This window comes from Heliangelus exortis, chromosome 6 (genome assembly GCF_036169615.1).
Source record: "Heliangelus exortis chromosome 6, bHelExo1.hap1, whole genome shotgun sequence".
NCBI classification, from domain to species: Eukaryota; Metazoa; Chordata; class Aves; order Apodiformes; family Trochilidae; genus Heliangelus; species Heliangelus exortis.
In genome coordinates, this window is record NC_092427.1 from 26945711 (window position 1) to 26968099 (window position 22389).

The following is a 22389-nucleotide window of genomic DNA, read 5'->3' on the forward strand; positions in this document are numbered from 1 at the left end:
TCAAAACAGAAATGAACATAAAATATCAGTATCTGCATAAGAGTTGAATCTTCTGCCCGAAGTATAGGTTTGTATTAGTTTCTACCCTCATATATTACTTCTATAGTAACAGAAAACAGCTAGGTGCTATTTCATGGATACTAAGTGAAAACTTAGTGAAGGGTGGGAGTATTGCTGCAGTTCTTCATTTCTACTGTTGTTGCATTACCTTTTTAGATCTCCTTTTTCTGTTCTTTTTCCTTCTGAAAGAAACCGTGGACAGTTGATTGCACTTTCTGAGTTACACTTTCTATAAAAACACAATAATTTTCATAATTCTAGAGCTCTTCACTGTTTTATCAGCTACACTGATTTACACTTCATTAGTAAAACCCACAGTGAAAAGCAATATTTGGATTTAGAATTATTACACTCACTATAATGGGGGTGGTAACAAGAAATTGGATGTTGGTCATTCCTCCAAGACTTACTTTCCTGAGCCCATCTTTGGCTTCCATTTGGAATCATTCTTTATCACAAGAAGTCTGTTTTGTTGCTGTAGGTGTTATTCAATACAGAATTGAAAGTTGCTTTCTGTAGAATCTGAATATACCACATGCAACTCCCCTGCATCAGACAGACTGCACGCAGTGATCAGTCTGACTATCTGCTGGCTTTGGCTGAGACTGAAAAACTCCTGGCCTTCAACCCAGGGAGAACCAGAGAACTACTTGGTTTTAATATATTTTTATATATAAAAAAAGATAGATACAGAAGGGAATAAAAAATTGGAATTTAATACTTCTTTACAAACCAAAACAAACACAACCAGAAAACCTGAGTGATTTTGTATCTCATACAAAACCAACAGAAGGTTTTTGTTGTGGTTTATTGGTAACTCAATTTTCATACTCATATAAAATTCATCCTGTAGAGTTTTTCATACTTTGCTTAATGAATAGTCTGTATTAAAGTTGCATAGGTAAAACTACATCAGACAGACCACAGCAGATGGTAGGTGAACAGTAAGTCCACATTTTTATCTTGATGTCCAGTATTTCATTCTGACTGCTGAAGATAAACAATAAATGCTGCATCTAGCATTAATGATGGAATGGTAAATACATGAAAAAACATTATGGACTACAGACAAGTGTACAATGTTACAGAGAAAAAAGAAATAAAACTTCATGTACCAATACAAAAAGTTAAGTTTAAATCCTGCCTGAAAAACAGCAGTTGACAAGCTTGTATGTATCAAGTCCTTAAATAACATCCAAATTAAAGTCTCTGTAGTCATTTCTATCTTAAAATTCAAAAATTCTCCCTCCTTTTTTACAGAACACTCTTGGGTTTTTTATTTCTTGAACATTCATTATCTTCTGCAGTATCACAGACCATTTGGTAAACATAACAACTGAACCTCCTGTTAGGCTTCTGTTCTATATGTAATACAAGGTCCTTGTCAAAGTAAACTTCATGACTGTGAGTCTGAAATGAGAAAAAAGAAAAAATTATGAGTGCAATCTCCACTTCCATGACTTGCTAATACCAGTACCATTTTCTTTGGAGAACAAGAAATATTTGCCAACAGTAACCTCCATGATCAGACAGGCATTTTGTGTGGATACCCACAGACTGCCCTTTCAAATAAAGGGGAGACTTTTAAAATTTTGAGAGGTTTCCCACATGCCTACTTCAGGAATCTAATTGCAACTCAGAGTATCTGAGTTAGGATCCTAAGTTGCTTACACAGTCAAATATAAAAGAGGTGTCAAAGTTGTATGTCTACCCAGACTTGGACTGTATGAACATTCCTTTTCTCCAAATACACACACCATGAGGTCCATGCTTAATTCTATACATGAACAGTTCAAGTGAAGCTAGTGAGAGTACTTCTAAGTTGTTAAAGTAACTAGCCAGAGAGTGGGTATTCAAGTTGGTAAGTACAGAAATACCTAAGGACAACCCCTTCCCCAAACCAAAACCCCACCAACAAATTAATCAACCAAGAAAAAGAATCTTAATTTCATGGATGGAGATCTTCAAGTAATTAAAGCTCTCAGAGTGTTGTTCACCTTCAGAAATTTACAGATAAGTCCCACTGTTTGATGGAATATTCACAGTTCTTGAGTTAAGAATATTATTTTGTACAAATCTCATACACAGCACAACACTATATATGGGCATGGGGAAGTTTAAGCATAAACAAAGGACATTAATTCTTCTCACCACATCCCAGGACTCCAGTAATGGAATACTCTTTAGTAGAATCCCATGTTCATTACAGTGGAAGTCAAGGTGTGCTTTTCCATCAGCTCCTATTTGAGTAACTGCCACAGTGGATAACAAATCCAATTCATCTTCATAGTCCACAATTTTGAATGTCTTAGGAAAAACAAAAGCTCAAGTTTACAAATCAAACATAAATTCATACTCCACTCTACCTAAATTGCATGGCTCTTTTCCTTTCAGGTTAAAGCACAATTGGAAAAATTCTAGTTCTTAAGTCTTCTTAAGAAAACTTTGCCAGCCTAACACCAAGCAGGCACCTTCCCCAACACAAACTGTCAAATGAATTTCAGCAAAATTCTTTAAGATAAGAGAGAAGAAAGTGATGTTCTGAAGAATCCCAATGTGCAAGTAGATGTATTTTATATATACCATACGGGAATAGAAAGAAATACTTTGAAAGTGACCAAAGAAACATACCTAAACCCCATGTCCTCTCTTGAAGCAGACCTGTTAGAGACAGTATAGCTTAAAGCCATTACTGGTCTTGAGAGGGTGGGTACCTTAGGGTGTTCTGTTTAGAGTTCTCATACTTCACATAGTGACAAGGAAGAACTGAGACAAAAAATATGAAGGCTGTGAACTGCCTTAAATTGCATCTATTGCACTGTTATGAACCTGGAAACCTCTTTAAATTCAAATCATTCTTTCTCTTCCATAATAGAAAAGTATCTACTAGAATTACAAATAAAGTGTAAGAGCAAGAGAAGCAAGAGAAAAAATAGTGTGAAGACTATTTTTCATTATGTTAAAAAAGCCAAAACAACAAAACAGAAAAAAGGATAGAAACAAACTGCAGACTTTAATCATTAGATTGAGACTGTCCTGTATTTTTACCACAGTAAAAATCTGTTTCATCAGAAAAAAACCCAGATACGACTGCTGGAAACTGATGAGTTTTAACAGTTATGTTTACATCAGATATAGCTCCAGATCTAGCTAGAGAGCTAAAAAATATTCATAACCACTTGAAGACTCAATACGAAGTCATGTGGTGTTTTCACTCTCAAGAAGGAGTCACTTAAAGGAAAAGTATTAAATACCTAATCTTGCAATCAAATCAAAGTAACTGGGAGAGAAAAATATAGCTTGCAGATCCTGTATCAAAGACTAGAGGAACCTAAAGCAGAGAAAAAAGTGTTTCTTCCATTTCATCAAACCCTTTATGAGAATTGTTTAAAGGAAATGCCTGAATAGAGACAAGAGTAATGCTTTGTCACATTAATATCTCAGTTCTGTGCCACTGCACTCACATGGCATTATGATAGTATCATTGGGCATAGTATCAGTTGTAAAAAGAGAGAGACTTCCCAAAGTACCTCCTTTCTCCTTCTGCACCAAGGAGAAAAGATGACAGACACAGAAGGGAAATTAAGTAACTGGACATTACAAAGCCAAAGACAGACACAGAAGAGGAATAATGAACTCAAAGATTAACACAGCTACTGATTGCAGCCACTGCACCCTGAAACAAAAATTACTCCTGGCTAAATAAACAAACTACAAAGTGCTCTTACTCAATACATCAGTTACCTCTTGTTCTGGGTCATCATCCAGCAAGTTAACACGGTTTTTCACCACTCGACCAGAAGCTGTTACAGTTACAGCATTGCTGACCTTTGAAGAAAAAGAAAAAAGTGACTCTAAAATTTCGGAGCATTTCCGTTTCTTCCTCTCTATTTGACAATGCATCTTTTTCATATCTTTTGCTTTCTGACCCTGTTTTAATCTCTTGGATTGTTTTACTCGTAAGCTATGTATGGCCCTAGTGCTATCTCTTTATGAGAGTTCATGAACTTGGTGGCTTTAGTTGACATATTACTGATGCTTACTTATGTTTAGAGGTTTTCAGAACTGTAGAGGTGGAAAAGGTTCTCAGCTACCATAATTTGTAGAAAAGAAGTGACTGAAGCCAGGGTGCTGGAATGATATTCAAGACAGCTAAGTCATCACCAATTTGTTTCCTAAACTCTTATTTCCAGAGGATGGGGGAGGGTAGCACCTTAAACCACTGCAGCTGATTCCAGTGGGCATCTTTAACACCAAAAACATTCAAAACTGTGGTGTCAGTATCTTAATGAAATCAAAAGAAAAAAGCACAGAACACACAGAATTACAACTTGAATTTCTTTGCACTTATTGCAACAGAAGTGATCTATACAAACTCTATAAAAACCATGCATGGCAAGTCATTAGAGACAAAGCTTAGCCCTTCTGAATTCAATGGAAGTGCTATTCCTGAGTTAATGTAGACTTTTAACACAAAAACTTTTCTCTTGCAGAAGCTTCAAAATTAGTATTATTGATTTCCAGGGACTTGACATTACTTATAAAATATAAACCCTTCCTTTATGTAAGACATGATTTTGTATGCTGAAGCAAAATGACAGTTCCAGGACCAGCCAAAAGATTTTCTTCCCACATGTGCTCTTTAACCTTTTTTACATTTATATCATCTTTGTGATTTTATATCACAATAGATTTCATGAAACAATTAATGTGATTTAACAGCTCATTTCTACCAGGAGTTTCTGGTGATCCCCTCACCACTTGGTTCTACACTTCTGACTCAGTTCTATTCTGTTCTGTTCTGTTCCAGCTCCAGTTCAGCTCAACAACAAAGCAGAAATGTGCCCACCTTTTCTGCTGGGTTATGATTTCAGTGCACTGATTTCTCTTACCAGTGGTCAGATGAATGACAAACCTGTCACAAGGCAGTGACAGATATGAATGGCCAGGAAAACAAACAAACATTTGGAAGCAATGTATTCTCTTTGTTGACTTATAAAAACTTAGCCCTAAATTACTAGAAACTTCAAACATTTCTAGCATTTGTACAATGAACTTACCTGAGCACCAGAGGTACTCATACTTATCACTTGGTGGCACCTTCCTTTGAAGGATATCTGCCACCATCTTGTAAGTATGTTTACTACCAGCAATACATGGTTATACAGCACACCATTAAATAATGCTGAAAACTAAAGAAAAGGCTAGAGGTTTCAGACAGCTATCCTGAAAGTGTTATTATTTCCAAATTCTTATTCATTCAGTTTCAAGTCCAATGAAGACATGGAATGTCTTTCAATAAACCTTGAATTATGCCCATAAATCAAAGTGATTACTCACATATGCAAACCCCCTGTGTATTGCTTAAAATCACACATTGTGATCTTGACACTGAACTCACAGAGTTTTCTCTGTTGGCCACAATCGTAAAATCTTCTGCAATCTCCATCTGATCTGTATTGTTTTTAACTTCCTTAAACTTCAAAACTCTATAAAATAAACAGAAATTACAAAATAACTAATATATTCTAGTCCTCCTACTACAACACATATATATTTTTTTTAAAATCAGGTAAATGAAAACATCAGAAATAACCAAAACTGAAGTTATTTTTGTAAATTATGTTTATCAGTGAAATTTTAGCACAGTGGTCCTTGAACAATTTCATAAACCCAGTGTTTTCTGCCAGAGCCCACATCCACCATGTAGAAATCAGCAAATGTTTCTACTATAACTACTGATTCTGAGAAATTAATACATTTTACAGTTTCTAGGGCCTGAATCATAGATGCATGGAATGATTTGGGCTGGAAGGGATCTCCAAGATCATCTAGTTCCCACTCTTCCACATGGGCAGGGATACCTCTCTCTAGACCAGGTTGCTCAAAGCCCCATCAAATGGGCTCATCATTGTTTTGGTCTACAGACTGTTGAAGTGCTGCACTTATGCAGTTCTGAAACTTTGCAACTTTTCCTCTAATGATAGTAAGATTTGAGAAAAAAAGCTCATACTTTACCAAATTTGGTCCCACGTGGATTATTCTACCTGACATATCTGGGTGGAAATATATCCAATCAGGTTCCAGTGAACAGCATTTCATGTCCTGTATGCCATTTTTTGCCTGAAGTAGGAAGGAAAAGCTCAGAATATTTGTATTTTTAAAGTCTCACAAATCTAATTAAAAACTAAAATAATGGGCCCATCTCCACATATCCCTAAGGTCTGTAAGTATTGCTCATAATCATGACCAGAAAGGATGGCAGTAGAACAATAATAATAATAGTGATAATAAAAAACCCCACTGGCTCCAATTCTCAAGATATTCCATGAAGCAGTTTCAGCTTTTTAAATATTTAATAACCAATGACTATATACCATGGCTATACATGGTCCTATCTCTCTTGAAACCAATCAAAATTAAGACTTGGCCTACACTCTGCAAACACTTCAACAGTTCCAGCAATTTGAATGTCAGACATGAGATGTATCTAAAACATGAGAAAAGCACTGGCACAAACTTTGACTTGAGCTTCAAACCTCAGGCTCAGCCTCCTGTATGCAAATATTTGTGTAGCATGTAAACCTGGGATAGGGTGTCATTTCAGCTGTAAAGGAGGTCAAAATTTTGTCAGTAGCTTTTTCTTGTTAAATTTAGCTGACCCTGATCATCAAAATTTTCAAATATATGAACCCACATAGAAAAAATAGGTGAGGAAAAATTGTACAAGTCTCTTGGAATCAAAATTGATCTTCAGCTACAGTTGTGAAAGATCTGTTTTGAAAATGATAGGAAGGGGATCACTGAGTTGATGAGGCTAGTAGAAGAGATGAGGATATTTACAGGTGAGAAGTGCTTTAATGAAGAACCCTGAGCTAACAGAAGTATTACAGTATTACAGAAGTAGCTTCAAGTCATGTTCAGATCAAAAATAAAAGCTGAGGTGAAGAGCTCACAAAAAAGAATGTATGGTGAAGAGTACATAAACAAAAATAATCAGGAACATTGGATTAAACCAAGTAATAAAATCTTTCTAGGCAGAGAGAGACACGGTACAAATCAGGGATAAACTACAAACATAAGGGAAACTTATTCTGTAATTTCTTAAAATAAATTCTTAATTTCTAATTCAGAAGAAAACATTTTGCATGACTCCAGGAGATAGCAGATATAACACTGTGGGGTGATCCCTGTGAGAGCACCACACTGGAAGAATATTGTTACTTTGAGCACTACTTGGAAGAGATGAATACAAACAAGATCCACATTCATTTCAGAGAAGCTGCTATGTGAATATATTACCAAAGCATTGTCTTTCAGAGAACAAATATGGAAGACTCCTCTATGCTTTTTCTTGTTAGGTGTGATGATATAATGCCAAGGGTAACCTCCAATTTGAAATGCATTCTCCAGGGAAGATGCTTCAAATAGCAAAGGTGGGGTATCTGCAAATATTCAGTAATGTTCAGTAAAAAATATTCAGTAACTAATATTCACCATTAGTCCCAGCACAATAACAATAATTCCATTGATCTTTATAATTCTAAATACCAATAAAGCTACTAATTCTTCAGAACTTTTGATGACTTGTGGAAATGCAATGGCTGTGATGCTTTTTCTAGCACCAGCTATGCTACGTCACTTAGTATCCAGGCACGTATCTGCGATTCTCTGTGGAAGGCTACTGCCTTCCCAGATCTTCATGCTGAACTGCTTTGCTGATACATTTGACTTACTTCATTCCAAATGAGCTGGATAAACAGAGATGTAGTAAAGAATTAATCCAGCTCATCTGAATGAGAGGTTATACACATGAACAGAGTATATAAAAGGGTCACTCTTCTCCTGGGGAGAATAGTGCTAAGTAGCTGGAAACAGGATAGTAGCAGGAATATCAAATAATGGAATTAAATTTGAAGAGATACTTGAATTAGAATGTTGTTCCTCCTTTTGCATAATACAACAAAATAGTGTGGACCACAATGAAGGAAGCTGTAGCTGAGTTCATAAAAATCTAGGAATTTTTGTAATTAATGGCAAATGGTATCTAGCTTTCCCTTCAGTTCAGCTGGGATAAATTACACAGATGTGATATGCCATTCTTCTTTTTAATAAATGAGGGAAGCTTCTTTGAATGATATGAACTGAATGGAGCTTTAAAACTTCTACCAACTATTCTACCAACAATAAAAGCAATTTCTACAGTTGCTATAACTGAATCAATTCTAGGTTCAAGATAATCTCTTTCTAACAGTACAGAGAATTGCTGAGTGAGGGAAGGGGAGGAAGAGACAAAACGTGGACAAAATCTGCAATTACAAGGACCATTTAAACAGGCAGAATATAAAACCCTATGCTGAATAACCACAAAGAGAACAAGGTTCTTATCTGGATTTATGTGCCCCAAAGGTGTTAATTCTGTCCTGTTCTTATCTTGAGCTGTCTAGGTAACTATCCAGATCCCAGCCAATATGCTAAGGTGACACACAACATCAGAAATTATGTTTACATAATGCTTTTCTCTTTTTCTTTCATTCATGTTTCCAAGAACTTATCCATTTAGATTGAAAGGTATTAGGTCATTCCCCATGGAAACAGAATCTTTCCTAAGCTGGAAAATGTCTGTCTTCTACTTATTTTTGGAATAACACATAGGAAATTGGATATTCTGTGTAACATGTAACAATGTAGAGCTTATAAAACCCAATACATCTGCTTTTTTTCTCTACAAATTGTAGAGAATATTGAAAATGGAGGCATAAACTGAAGACCATCTGATACTAAAATGTCAGAAAATTAAAGATGAGTGAAGAAAATTTCATATTTTACCCTATCAACTTTTTCTCTTTAAATAAAACATAGATAGCAAGGCCCCTCAAAAATTCTGGTAGATGGACTTAACGACAAATTTAAACGCTTTTCAATAATATATCAGTCCTAAGCCATGCAGACTGCTGGTAAAATATGCTTTCTTTTTAACTCGATTTGGCAAAAATTTGCAAATTTATAGCCACCTAAACCACTGTGATAGCTCCCTCCTTCCTGCTATGTGTCACTTGCTCTTGTTGCTCAACACCTCCTTTTTTCATTGTTTCTAAGTCCTTTCCTTAGCATTGCCTGCATTCAAGCTCCAGTACAGCTTCTTTGTCCACTTCCTTAAACACTCCAGCCTCATCTAAACAAAAAGACATAAAGTGTTCCTGGCAGCACTAACAAGTATTTCTTCCAAATGTAAAAAAAAAAAAAAATTAAAAAATCTGATCAAAGTATCATAGAAAATTAGCTTCCTCTGTGTTTTTTTAATTAACTACTGTATCTCCTCATATTAAATCCAACTACAGTTTTAAGTTCTGGACCTTTCAGAAAGTGACACAAATGAAGACTTGTAGGTGTGTTTCTTCTACTGTGACCAAAATCAAGTTCCTTACCAGTCAATAGCTGTAAATGACTTGCTAAGAACATTGCAGTCTATAGGTCTGGATCTCTATACACTTCCTCTTGGGTACGTAACACACCATAAAAACAGCACCACAATAACTGCCATCCCTTCAGGCAATTTCCATAGGGAGGCTATGACTAAATAAGTAGGAAAATCGCACATAGTTAAGTTATAGTAAATACAAGCTTGAACTCTGAAACTGTTAAAATCTCAGTCACTGAAGCATCCCATGACATTGAGCAGTCAGTCTGCCATCTCATTCTTAAAAAAACAAAACAGCTCAAAACCACAGGAATGCAACTATCTGCAAAAGAGCAGCTATAGCAAATGTTTGTCATCAGTTCCAAACTCCCTAACCACAAATTCCTGGATATGATACAAGACCAAAAATGCTTTCTTTGGTACTCTGGTTTTAAATCTCAAAGCTAAAAACTGCAGTGATCTCTAAGACATGAGAACAAACCTGGTACAGGCTTCCTATTGAAGCTCACACATTATGTTTTCCACAGAGCCCCTAACATTAAATTGTTCTGCATACTGAGACAGAGCTGAAAACAAGAAGAAATTTCCCTCTGCAGAACCTGAGACATCAATTCTAGCAGTCTATCACTTCGTATTGGTAAAATACTGCATTATAACTGAGCCTTCACTAAGGAAGTCTGTATTTTATCTTTGTGTCTTTCATCAGGTTTATGTAAATCTGGCTTGGTTTGCCTGTTATTATCTGATCCTGTTTGCAAACAGAAAGATCAAAAGCATTTTTGAAGTGGACAGTCACCTGTAAAAGCTATTTAATGCAGAAACATTTAAAATTAAAGAAATAAAAGTATGCGTTATTCGGTGTCGGTGAAACCTCCTTTTTTTTTAAGTACCTCAATTATCAACTTTTAAAAATGTATTTTTGAAGTTAAAAAAAAAAAAACATGTCAACATCTGAGGTGTTGGGCTTTCGTTAAGATTCCTAGCAACAAATTCTAATCTCAAATGCATCAACAGAAATGATTATTTGGTTTCAGAGAAATTACAGGCAGAAAGTACATTAAGCAGAACATTCATAAGTTAATGATTTGAGACACATTAATTGCTTTTAGTAGTTAATTTGTTCTCTCTTCAGAAATAAATTTTATTGAAACTGGCACCTTTCTGACAATTTAAGGATTACCAAAATGCAGCTCAGACAAATTGTATTCTGTTTCCTTGAATTCCTTCTGCAAGTTAGATTAAATGTTTTCACATCTTTTTCTTGCTGGGTGTTATTTATACTGTTTCTGGGTGTTAAGAACAGCTGTCCTAGCCTTTCCCCTTTCTCAAGGGCTGTCAGAAATAAGGAATGGGTTTCCACTTCATGCATTGCTTATAAGGTTTTTCAAATAGCTTAGTTGCTGTGCTAGTTTATTAGGTATGTCCTATGCAATTAATTCATGTAAATAGAAGTAAAGCAAAGCACATTTTTACTGTAACAAAAACCAAAATGTACAGCTACACCACAATATAGATACAGTAATGTTTTTTTTGATTGTGAAATAAGTCAGAATTAATCCACCAGCCAAGATAATACAAAGATCATAAATACCTGTTATTTTAATGTTACATGGGAGCCCAAATGGGTATTTTCCTACAACTCCCACTTGACCATTCCAGTTGAATTCCTGTCCCAAATGAAATGGTTGTTCCATGAACTAAAATAACATAAAATAATTTAGTTTTATTGATGTGTACTTACTTACTGTTTAGTTTTACTGCTGTTTAGTTACTACTGCATTCTTTATCTTGCTAGATACTGCTTAAAGTCTTATTTTTTAATTAATGTTTTATTATTGATTGGAATAACACAGTTCAGAGGCTCAAGTCTCACACAGTTCCGTTTCTGATCAAACAATATCCCAAGCCCATCAGTTTCAAGCCTTAACATTCATGTGTAACTACAGGCAAGGTGTCTAAAGCAGAGCACAATTTGTTCTAGCATTTACATAGCTCCTCTCTGTCATAAGTGCCTGTCTGACTGTGTACCTGATGTGGGTAGAATTTTCTGATAGTGTCCCTATTTTCATCTTTCAAATGTAAATAGATTTAGGCAAGAACTCTACCCTTTGTGTGGCATCACATGAATATTTATGATTTGATGCCTCAAAACAGCATGTGCTGTATGAAAAATTCCACATTTCATTACCTGTTCAGAGATGGCCTGGAAGTTATAGAGCCTGACCAGACCCATGCTATGCATTACAATCAGGATGCCATTAGAAACAGCAACATCTGTCACACTGTTACCAAATATCTGAAAAGAGAAGAAAAATATTCCATTAGAGAAGAATTGAGAAATAATGCAAAATACTGACAATAAATCATTGATTTTGCAATCACTTTAATTTTTTTCCTTATTTTTATTCTGACCAAGCCCTATGATCAGTGAAATCCTATGTTCATGAGGTTTTTTGTAATTCATCTGTTCTACTGAGTTGTTCAATACTCTATACTGCAGTAACACCTGAGGTTAAATAAGTCATATTCTGCAAGCAGATTGATTCTCTAATCAGTTCTCAGTACTTCTTCATATTGTGTTACCCAGTTATTATAATAAATGGATATATTCTATTACCCAGCATTCCACAGGAATGTCAGCAAAGCTATCAACTCAGTCTAAAAGTACTGATTTCAGATCTTCCTTCTTCATCTCCAGTGTAAACTACTAGTCTATTCATGGCTCTATGACTGTGTACAGCTGTAATACAACTACATCATCCAGCTGTCAGAGAGTATAGGATCTTCTCTGAATCCAAACTAGACAGATACATGAGAAGCTGACTTACCCCTTTTAACAATTATGCAGTACTCATTTGTGCCACCACTTAACACATCTCCAATGAGAAGACACCAACAAGCTAATTCTTAGTATTTAATGAAGTATTTAATGAGAAGTTTGTAGTTTTCTTAAATAGATATGCTTGGAAATGCAGTTTTAATCTCTTTAATCTGAATCACTAAATGAAAAAGCAATTAAACCAGGGTTAAAGCAGGATTAAAAAACAATTAAGAAAACCCCAAACAAACAAAAACCTACCAACCCCAAAAGTTCTAATACTCCTAAATCATAGCACTATCAATGATCCTGTGATCAGTTTGGTCCGAAAACATACATTCATTCCTGAGACCTTGCTTTTTATTTAGTCTTATGGCTCTTTCTCAATACATTTGTTATCTTGGGTCCCACTGTCTTCCAGAAACAAACTCTAAGTCTTCCAACCCTAAACTCTCCTTTCTATCCTTGAAACCTTAGCTGGACTGAACTCAGAATTTATAGTGGTGTACGATCTCGGTCAAGCCGATGCATTGGATGTATTCTGCAGTCCTGAACAGTAACCCTAAGCCTAACTCTAATCTAACATTCCCACTGATCTTTATCAGGTTTGGCACTGCATTCACTGGTTGCTTCCTTTGCTGGGTGTATTCTCAAACTGCAAAATCTGCCCTGATGTTATTCCTCTCTGTAACAACTGCTCTGATGAGTATGCAGTACATTCCCAACTGAAGAAGCACTCTTTCAGATGTTTTGCCTACTATTAGCATGATGAATCTGCATGCCATTCTTGAATAGACTGAGAATTATTTTGACACTGGTTACACCTGTTTTTTCCAGTCCTAAATATTGATTTTGAACAGAGCAGTACACAGTGTCCATAAGCTTTCATAGGCCCAAATGAAATATGTTTAACCCCACTCCTTCCCTTGCCAGCCCAATCTCAATTACAACCTCAACCCAGCCCAGCACCAGCTAAAACCCACTAATACCCTGGATACCCCAAAGAAGACTGTATCTTGGAGAGCTTTGAAGGCAGGGTTTGCATATTTGTACTGTTCCATTTTTAAGTTGTATTCAGAGGTCTATAGGCTTAAAACAGGCATGTTTTTTTCCTGTTTTTTCACAAGAACAGTAAAACTTGCCATCTGGCTTCAGGTTTCCTAATATCACAAACTGACCTCAAAAAAGTTGTTTCCTCCTGACTAATAAAGCAAGACATGTATTTACATTTTGTCACTCAATTATCAATGATAATATGAATTTTAAATTTTTGCATTGAGTAGGTCAGAGACACATCTGTTTTTCTTTAAAAAGGTGAAAAGAAGTCTACAAACACTTCAGGATTCCCTGATTCTTAGGACAGCTGTAAGTAAAGGCTCAAGTCCTTCTACATGTCAAAGAGTAACCCAATAGCAGAATGCATTTATATTTTCTCTTCTGGTAATTCAAATTAAGAATCTTCTCCAAAATACCCCCATTAGACACAAGAAGAACATTACTGCTAAGTAATGTTTCAGGGCACTACACTTTCATAAACTGTAGAGTATGACTTGTGAAATTCTGGGACAACAGCCTAAGCCTTGCCTCTCATGCAACTGTAGTACAAATCATGATTTACATGAATGAACACAGGAATTAACTTACCTTTTTGTTTATTTCTAGCATTCCAATGAATGAAAGAGGCAAAACTTGGAATACAGCAATATAGAACAATACAGACTGTTGGATACCTGCCTGGAAAGGAATAACAATACTGAACATAGTTATACTTGAGGCATATATTAATGGTAGAACATCTTTATCTTCTACCATAATAAGAATGCAAAATGTCCTCGTAAATTATTCTGATCATTTCTGTGAAAAATTAAGAATGACAGATTTTTTCAACAAATTTACCTGTCGTGCTGCTGCAGGGAGCTTATTCTGAGCTGACTTTACAACCATTACCTCTTGAGGAGTATCCCAGCTCAGATACCTATTTGTGAGAAGAAAGGCCTATCTTAGTAATTTAAAAATCATTTAACAATAAAAATATTATTTCACACAAAATATAATCTACTGTAACTAGGCAGATCCCTGACTCCAGACAAACTGTTCAGTATCTGATTCAGGAGAGCTGCCTAAGATGTTTGCTGTTTGCAATAATGCAAACATCTTAGGCAGCTCTCCTGAATCAGATATGGCCTCTTCCATAGTGGATTGTGAGAAAAACTCTGAAAGTATGACCATTCACTGTCTTAATTTTTCTGCTTTCCTCCACAAATAACTGCTTCCTTACTCTTCAGCCTAAAGGAAATAATTTCTTGTGAGAACTGAAAAAAAGATTTAGTTTAGTAGCAGCAGTAACTGCTCTGCTTTTACAGAACAAAATGGCTATGTTATGGAAAGGATGTTTGCAAGTTAAACACAGTTTATATTTTAAATGTGTTTTCCTTATACTTTATGAAATTTGTTTTACAGCTCTTAAACAGCCTTTCCTGGTATGTTGCTACTGCAATACTGAAGGCTGTAAAGTTGTCAGAGAAAAGCCAATAGCAGCCTAGTTTTTTGTGACTTTTGTGGAACTTGATATTTGATACCAAATTGGAGACAATAATACTTAAGCTGCTAAAATTCTATAGATGGAACAGTATTCTAGCTAACTGCTAGACTAACAAATCTGAAATCAGGCACAGGGTAGTACTAAAATAAATATGATTCTCTTTCTCCAGAACAGTACTTGTTATAGGTTGCTAATGATATAAAGAGTAGTCAATGCTTAATACCTGAATTTGCAATAGGAATCAGCAAGGTATATTTTTTCCAGCATTTCTCCACTATCAGCAGAGAGACGTAGAAGCCAGTTCTGCACTGTCAAGACTATCAGGGAAGATTTATAGTCTGACGGATTTGGCAGCATTTCCCCCTACATAATACAAGGTTATTAGAGAAAAGTTTGTACCAGGAGGATACATTTTGACACAGTAACAAGAAAACAAAAGTCAATACACATTCCTCAAAAACTAAAGGTAGAAAGCTGCCTGCTAATCACATCAGGATCTCTAAGCTCATGTCTGTACTTAACAGTCAGCTGACTATCACATAAATAATCTGTTGTCAGACTTTTTTCTTTCTAGAAAAGAAACCTTTTGAAATGTCTTTGCCTTGTACAAATGAAGTATAACTACTTATCTGTCTCATTGATACCAGTCTTGAGAAGAGTATTGTTTAAATACTGCAGAATAGCATTCAGTGGTAACTCAAGAGCAGCTGCTACGAATGGCATTTGCACTGCTTTATTTTTAGGCACCTCAGGGATGGAGCTAATATTACTAAGCTCTGTGGACAGTGGAAAACTCCTCGAGGATGAAGGAAATTACATAATCTACCAACTAGAAAGAGCCAAAGAGCTTCTGGGTACAGCTGCTCTATGGGATAATCCATTTATCTGGGTTTTTTTTTTCTGTTAACAAATCTGGTAAAAACTAAACCTCCTACCTACTGCCCTTGCTAATTTAAAATCAAAGAAAAAAATTAAACAGAATTTATGTTTTAAGGAATTAAGAGTTAGTTGTGTTAGCATAAAGGCATTGTTTATAAAATTTTACATGAAATCAGACAAAAAAACATTTAAATGTGCTATGGAGAAATTCAGAGTATACCTGCACGTTTAAGCACACGCCGCAAACCTTAAAAGACCTAACTCCATAAAAACATTCAGGAAAATAATTTCACAGGTAAACAATACTCTGTTTCCCTGAAAGATTTTAATTTGTTTTTTTACACAACAATGCTGAATTAAAAAGTTATCTTACCAGTGGACATTCCAATAATAAAGCATCTTCTATTTTTTCTGACTTAGAAGTCTTCATCTTTTGATAAAGCACTCTCGGCTCTTGTGCAATGCTGGAGGAAAAAAATTGCTAATCATTAGTCTACTATATAAACTACTTTCTATCAACAACTAATTTCATACAGTTTTATAAACCTCGCTTTCTGTTTAGGCAGGTCAGAAATTTAAACATCTTAATTTTACTTTATAAATATAACCTTTAATTGCTCTCAAAATAAGGCTGAAATAAACAATAGTTAGGATAACAATATTTAAAAGCTAACCTCTACATTTTGTGGTTTGGTGTTGTGTTTTTTTGTTTTAATTAACAAACTTAATACTCACATTCTTACTTTAGTGATACAGATAAGTATATTCCATCTAATAATGATCATCCAGGAATCTTCTCCTCAAGCTCTGCCAGCACTGCCTTTCATAATATAAAGGCGAGGCATCACAGATACCTTTTTTAAAAATCCTGCTACTAGAACAAAAACTTTGGAGTTTTCCCCTGAGGGAGAGGATGAGACAAAGATAAACCTGAAAGCTGCTAAACAGGTTAACCCAGTACTGGAAAGCATGTAGACAATGTAGGAAGAAAACGTCCCTAAGTAGATTTAAATCGCTGCTGTGATCGATTAATTTAATTACCGTGGTTTACACTGACAGAGTTGTCTTTTATGTATCATTACGACACTGTGTCAAAACTGTTCTGGCCACAACTTACTCAGCAACGCAGTTCTCCAAGTCCCTGCTATCCCCCTCACAAGAGAGAACGGGAAGGACAAGGCCTGATACAGACAGGACCTTCCCTCCTCCACACTGCCCTGTGCTGCCCCCTGAGCTCTCCCTCTGCAGCTGATCACCGAACAGGGCAGCACATCAGATCAGAGAACTGATCTGCAAAATACATTAATCAAAACCAGCTCTGCACACTGCACTTTTTAATGAACAGAAATTTACTGCTTTAATGCAGAATGTATAGAGATAGCACCAAGCTTGTTACATAGGCTCATTTTTCACATATTCCTTAGCATGCTACTAGTAACCAGAAGGCAAACAACTAACATTCATTTGGCTTTTTAGTAAAAAATTTTAAAACGCTGATAATCCTCCATTCTTCTTAAAGTGCTCTGAAAGCTGAAGTAACAGCACCAGTAAGATCAGGTTTTCCTCTATCAGAGCAGGATCACATAAAGATGTATCAGCTTCTAAGTGTAATTTAAAAAAGATACAGGCTCCTAGGTTTGTTTGAAAGTAAATTCGGGGGTGTTTGGATGTAAGTAAATTGACAGGGGCTGTTTGGATGAGTGATGTTAGCAACATGTCTAAAACAGAATCAGTGTTAAAAGTGCAAGCCAGGATAACCTTTAATTGTAAATTTATTACCTACTAATACAGCACTGGTAATTGTCTAAGTAAATTCTTCCTCTTTCATACGCAATAGGAGATGCAGAATGAGTTGTCCAGACATTCCTGAATGTAGTGCTTTCCTGAAACAGACAGTGGGTGTTACAGCCATGGCTTTTGTAACAAACCTTACTTTCATACATAAGGGCAAATCTTCTTTGTCATTTATTGAGAAACAACTTAAAAGCACCTTTTTTTAGGGAAACTGCCTTTAAAAAAAATGACAAACCAAATTAAAAGATCTTTCATTAGTTATTGTGGACAGCATGGGTAATGCATATTTTGTCATCAGCTTGCCTCTATTAAACTGGCAACTAATCTTTAATGGCAACTTTAAAAATAAGGATAAAACTTGTGTGTAAATACACACATTACTCATTTATATGTAATTAATTGAATTTACTTAGCATCTGTATCCATTCTGCTATTGATGTTTTGTGTGAAAGGTAGAAAAATGTGTTTTACAGTTACTTGACAAAGCTTGCCTGAAATGTTAATTGAATAAACTTCTCATGTAAATTTTCTTGTGTGCATGACAGACATCAGGAGCTCTCCATCATTAACAAAATTTCCAGTCTTCCAAAAAGAAGTATTTATGTAAGTCAGATTACTAATCTTAATTTCAATAAACAATGGATATAGCTGTGTAAGTGGACAGTTTAGCTGACATCCAATAAGTAGGCTTTCAGTGTAACACACTTAGCAGTAGCTGCCACATATTCACTTTCAGTGCATTTCTATCCACTACTGAATGGGACCAGTTATAGTTTTGATTTTTAAAAAATCAAGTTTGCTTTAGTCTGTAATTGGTTTAATTCCTATTTTTTCCTTAACATAATTTTCACTGATACTTTCAGGGTATGTGTACCTGAAGTCCTCCACTGTTTATCTGATTTTGTTATGAGAACCTGATTCAGATTTAACATTGATGCTCCCTACAACGCTATGAATATTGGTATTAAGTACTAAGCCAAATTAGAGAATAAAAAAGTTGTATGTCATAAAAGGCTATTTCTAACATGATCATTAGATTTGCAAGTGCTTCTGCAGTTTTTCCACTGCAGAGCCCTCTCTATGCTTCTAGGACCGAGCCTTAGGAAATAAATCTAACCGATTCTAACTTCTTTCAAGAAAACTGCTGCATTCTTCTCCCCAAACTAATTAGCGTGACCCAGGGACCCCTCAAACACCTGGGCTGAGGAGGGATGCTCAGAGCACCCCGGTTAAAAGCCACACCACAGGCAGGGGTTCAGCCAGCGCCGGAGAGCACCGCTATTACCTGGCACATTATCTTTCTGAGGAGTCCCAGGTTTTGTCTGTGGGCGACACCAGCATCTCTGGTATAAAAACCCTGAGCCCTGCGGGTGAGCAGGCGGCAGATGTGAGCCCCGGGCGCCCGGGAGGCGGCCCTCCTCCCGCCGGCGGCCTGCGGGCACATTCCTCGGCCTCGGGGCAGGCTCGGCTCTCTCCCCCGTTTCCGGGTCGCTCTTGGCGTGGCGAGCAGCCTCGCAGGGCCCAGGCCCCCGCCTGGTTTCTCTCGCTCCCCGCCCCGCTCGGCAAGAGGTGAAGAGAAGCCGGAAAAGGCCCAAGCACGACCTCACTCGACGACTCCCGAGAGGCGTAAAGGGAACTGCGCCGACGGGGCTCAACCGCGGCCCCGCCTCCCCGGGGCGGGACATGGGCCGCCGCCTCTACGGATCCCCGTTACCACGGGGACAATGGCTCCGCACCGCCACCGCCTGCCCCCCGCCGGGTACTGTAGTTTCCCGGGGCGGAGCTCAGCGGCGCTCCCGGACTACATCTCCCGCCATGCCTCGTAGCTGCTCCCTCTGGCGCTGCGGCTGCCGCCCGGGTGCCGGCGCTCCCTGGGCGGTAGCGGGGCCGTTCGCTCGGTACGGGCGCTGCTGCGCCGTTACCGCGGGTGAAACGCCGCTCGGAGGGGCCGCGGGGCAGGAGGAGGGGTGCTGCGCAGAGGTCGGTGAGAGCCGCTGGCAGTGGTTGCCCGCTGAGCCGCCCCTGCCCCGGGAGCTGCGCCCCAGGCCGGGCTCCTCTGAAGGGACTGGAGTGAGCGCGGTGCACGTGTAAACGGCAGCTATTTACCCTTTGCCTTTTTTTAAAAAATAAAGGCAGGAGAATTTTGCTAGCAGTAGTTCTGTAAAAAAACAAACAAACTATAAATGGGAACTTACCTTCTTTAATTCAATTGTTTCCTGCTGGAGAGCAAAGCCCCCGGAGCCGGGCGGGAGGGCAGTGTGCCGGTACATTCGCCGGTGGTGCTGGGGACCCCTGGGCTGGGAGCAGTGTACCCGGATTTGAGTGTCTTTGTGTGGATTTGAAAGGCTTTGTTTAAAAGTCCAGGGCCAATAGCAACTTCTTGAGATTTATGAGACTTCGTTTTTATATTTTTAGACCTGTCCCAAAAGTTGTAACCATCAACAAGTCCTTGCCAGCTGAGCAGCTGAACTCTGGAAGAACTCTTCCTTGCCAGCTCAAATGCGGTAATGTGGAAGTTGCTGACCTTTTATGTTTCCAAGTCTCTCTCTTCCTCCCTCTCTCTCTTCCTCCCTCTCTCTCTTCCTCCCTCTCTCTCTTCCTCCCTCTCTCTCTTCCTCCCTCTCTCTCTTCCTCCCTCTCTCTCTTCCTCCCTCTCTCTCTTCCTCCCTCTCTCTCTTCCTCCCTCTCTCTTTACCATGATATAAACTGTTTCCTCTTGACTTTTTAAGAGGCCAGCTGGTAGGTGGTGTAAGAACAGGCTCTTCTTACTCAATATTTCTATTGAGTGGTTAACATAGTATCTGGTAGAGTTAATTTGTTTTTATCTGTTGTTGCTTTTTAATCAGAATTGATTGTTCTCTACAGGAGTCAGAATAAATCACAGTTTTTTCTTGTTTTGTTCCCCCCCCCCCCCCCCCCCTTGGTAGTCAGTACTCTGCAGTAGGTTTACAGAAGCTGCTATGTGCTGTCAGGGAAGCCTTCATCATTTCTGGTGATGATGCATGAGAGGGAAGAACAGTTGAGAGTTTTAGATCTGCTGAGTTTGAAAAGTTGTGAAATAGTCTATTGTTTCAAATGTGTGCAATTTTTTAAAGTATATAATTGAAAGACTTAATCATGAAACCCCAAGAGGGCATATTTAGTCACTTGGTAGAATAGAATAGCATTAAGCATTCAATTAATGAACAAGTCTGGTTGACAGTAAAGACCTGCCCCACCTCCCCTTGATTGAAATTTAAAAAAATATTTTGTGTATTTTTTTAAGAATAAGCACTGGTAATTCACAGTTATACCACCTCTGCTGCCATTATCTTGAAGAATTTTTCACTTTATGTCCATGATTGCCACTTTCACCAGTTTACTACCCTTTACAGGAGAGCATTGGGTATTAGTTACCAAATATTGTGTAGGTAAGCTAAGTGCCAAGCAGAAGTAGTAATTGTATGAAGTTCATTGTTTCCAGAATACTGTTCTGTCTAGAAATGTAACATAAGCTCCATGTCCTCTTCCTAATGTAGACTTCTTGGTTTTTTTCTTTATAATGGAGACTCTACAAGTAGTCTTAGCAATTGGAGATGAAAGAGAAGTCTGTAGGTTTGTAGTTTTAGGCAAGTCAGTTATCAGAATGTTTGCATCCAGTAAGTTCATTGAAGTAGGTTCTTTGGAAAAATGACATTGTTTCCGTTTTGGTTTTTGTTATTAGTTTTTTTTTGTCTGACACGTCTTTCAGAAATTATATCTCTCAAGGGTTTTGCTCATCAGTGAAGAGGTTTACATATGTTTTGGTGTGTAATTGACAATTTAAAAAATAAGATTGCAACAGTTCCTCTCTGTCTCTAGGTTTCCTTTGTGGATGTGACTGCACAGGCATTTTAATGCCAACATCAATTAGAAATGTATTATTTCAGGTCCAGCTGGCAGTTCTGTGTGTCCACTTTCAAAAAGGTGTCCTAAAGGCCTTCTGTTAGATTGCTTGAGGAGGAGTTTAAAGGCTGATATCTTAGTTTCTTGACTACACTGGGAATCTGATTTGTAGTTGTAATGATGACAAAATTCTACAGGTTAAAAGGCAGTGCTCCACAGGGAAAAAAATCTTTCATGTTGTTTTTGAGTATGGTTACCAAGTGTGTTGTTTCTTTAAAGCTTTTTCTGAAGAACAGTTATGCTCCCACAGATTATAGGTGTTTTTAATGCAGTTCAGTTTCATGATAATATCCTTAAAGATGAAGTGGATTACTTTGATTAATAATCAAACTTAAAGCCTTCCTTGCCTTGAACAAGGAAATTACACCTAGTTCCTTCAGACAACAACATTTCTTGCTGTCATGGCTTCGGGATATGATCATCTTATCTGACAGAGGGAAAGGGCGTTTGCCTGCTTCGTTCACAAAATGATTTAGAGAAGCAGTTGAGCAATGGCTTGCTTCTGAAAATATAATTTAGATTTCTAAGTAATGTACATGCTTTTTGAACTTTAGGAGCCAGGTTGCCCATTAATCTCATGATCCATGGATCACTCTCTCAGGGATATAGATGCATGTCTCCAAGGAGTTTGTTCACATTTAACACTGGATGCAACAGTAAACTTAGCTCCCCCACCAACCCCACTATCTTTGCATTTTCTTGATGTTTCAGAATTTAACAACTAAAATTGTGCAATTATTACTCAAAGGATCACATTGTCATAAAAAGAGCTGCATCTTTGGATTTTACTGATGCAAGATCAGCTTAGTCATCTGACGATAGTTCCCATCTGTGCATCTTTTCATATTCTTACTGAGATATTTACAAAGCCAGGAAAAATTCTATGAGTAGCCTAGCAGCTGAATCATTGTATTTTATGTTGAATATCAATGCTGGAACAGGAAATGAAGA

General features: G+C 37.4%; 2 protein-coding genes across 10 annotated transcripts in view; one reads left to right on the forward strand and one right to left on the reverse strand.

Annotated features, from left to right (window-relative positions):
• The window catches only part of METTL8 (methyltransferase 8, tRNA N3-cytidine), an 83530-nt gene that overhangs the window by 37044 nt on the left and 24097 nt on the right, over nucleotides 1-22389 (forward strand). For 4 of the 8 annotated variants that reach the window (XM_071747368.1, XM_071747367.1, XM_071747372.1 and 1 more), the window contains exon 1: nucleotides 19792-20018. The exons of the other annotated variants lie outside the window; for them this stretch is intronic. In XM_071747368.1, the coding sequence (XP_071603469.1) occupies nucleotides 20014-20018 (5 nt within the window). In that variant the 5' untranslated portion in view covers nucleotides 19792-20013. Of the gene's footprint in view, nucleotides 1-19791; nucleotides 20019-22389 lie in introns of those variants that run through there. 8 annotated transcript variants of the gene reach the window in all.
• DCAF17 (DDB1 and CUL4 associated factor 17) lies at nucleotides 758-18958 on the reverse strand. 2 transcript variants are annotated; one of them, XM_071747364.1, is made up of 14 exons: nucleotides 18800-18958; nucleotides 17500-17603; nucleotides 16094-16184; nucleotides 15065-15204; nucleotides 14196-14274; nucleotides 13944-14033; nucleotides 11670-11777; nucleotides 11073-11178; nucleotides 7363-7505; nucleotides 6074-6183; nucleotides 5462-5549; nucleotides 3805-3888; nucleotides 2212-2367; nucleotides 758-1470 (listed from the first exon to the last, which is right to left on the reverse strand). In XM_071747364.1, the coding sequence occupies exons 1-14, from the start codon at nucleotides 18956-18958 to the stop codon at nucleotides 1315-1317; spliced, it is 1614 nt and encodes a 537-aa protein (XP_071603465.1). In that variant the 3' UTR covers nucleotides 758-1314. The 2 variants fall into 2 exon arrangements, with proteins under 2 accessions (XP_071603465.1, XP_071603466.1); XM_071747365.1 differs by lacking the exon at nucleotides 17500-17603 and having other exon boundaries at nucleotides 18800-18897.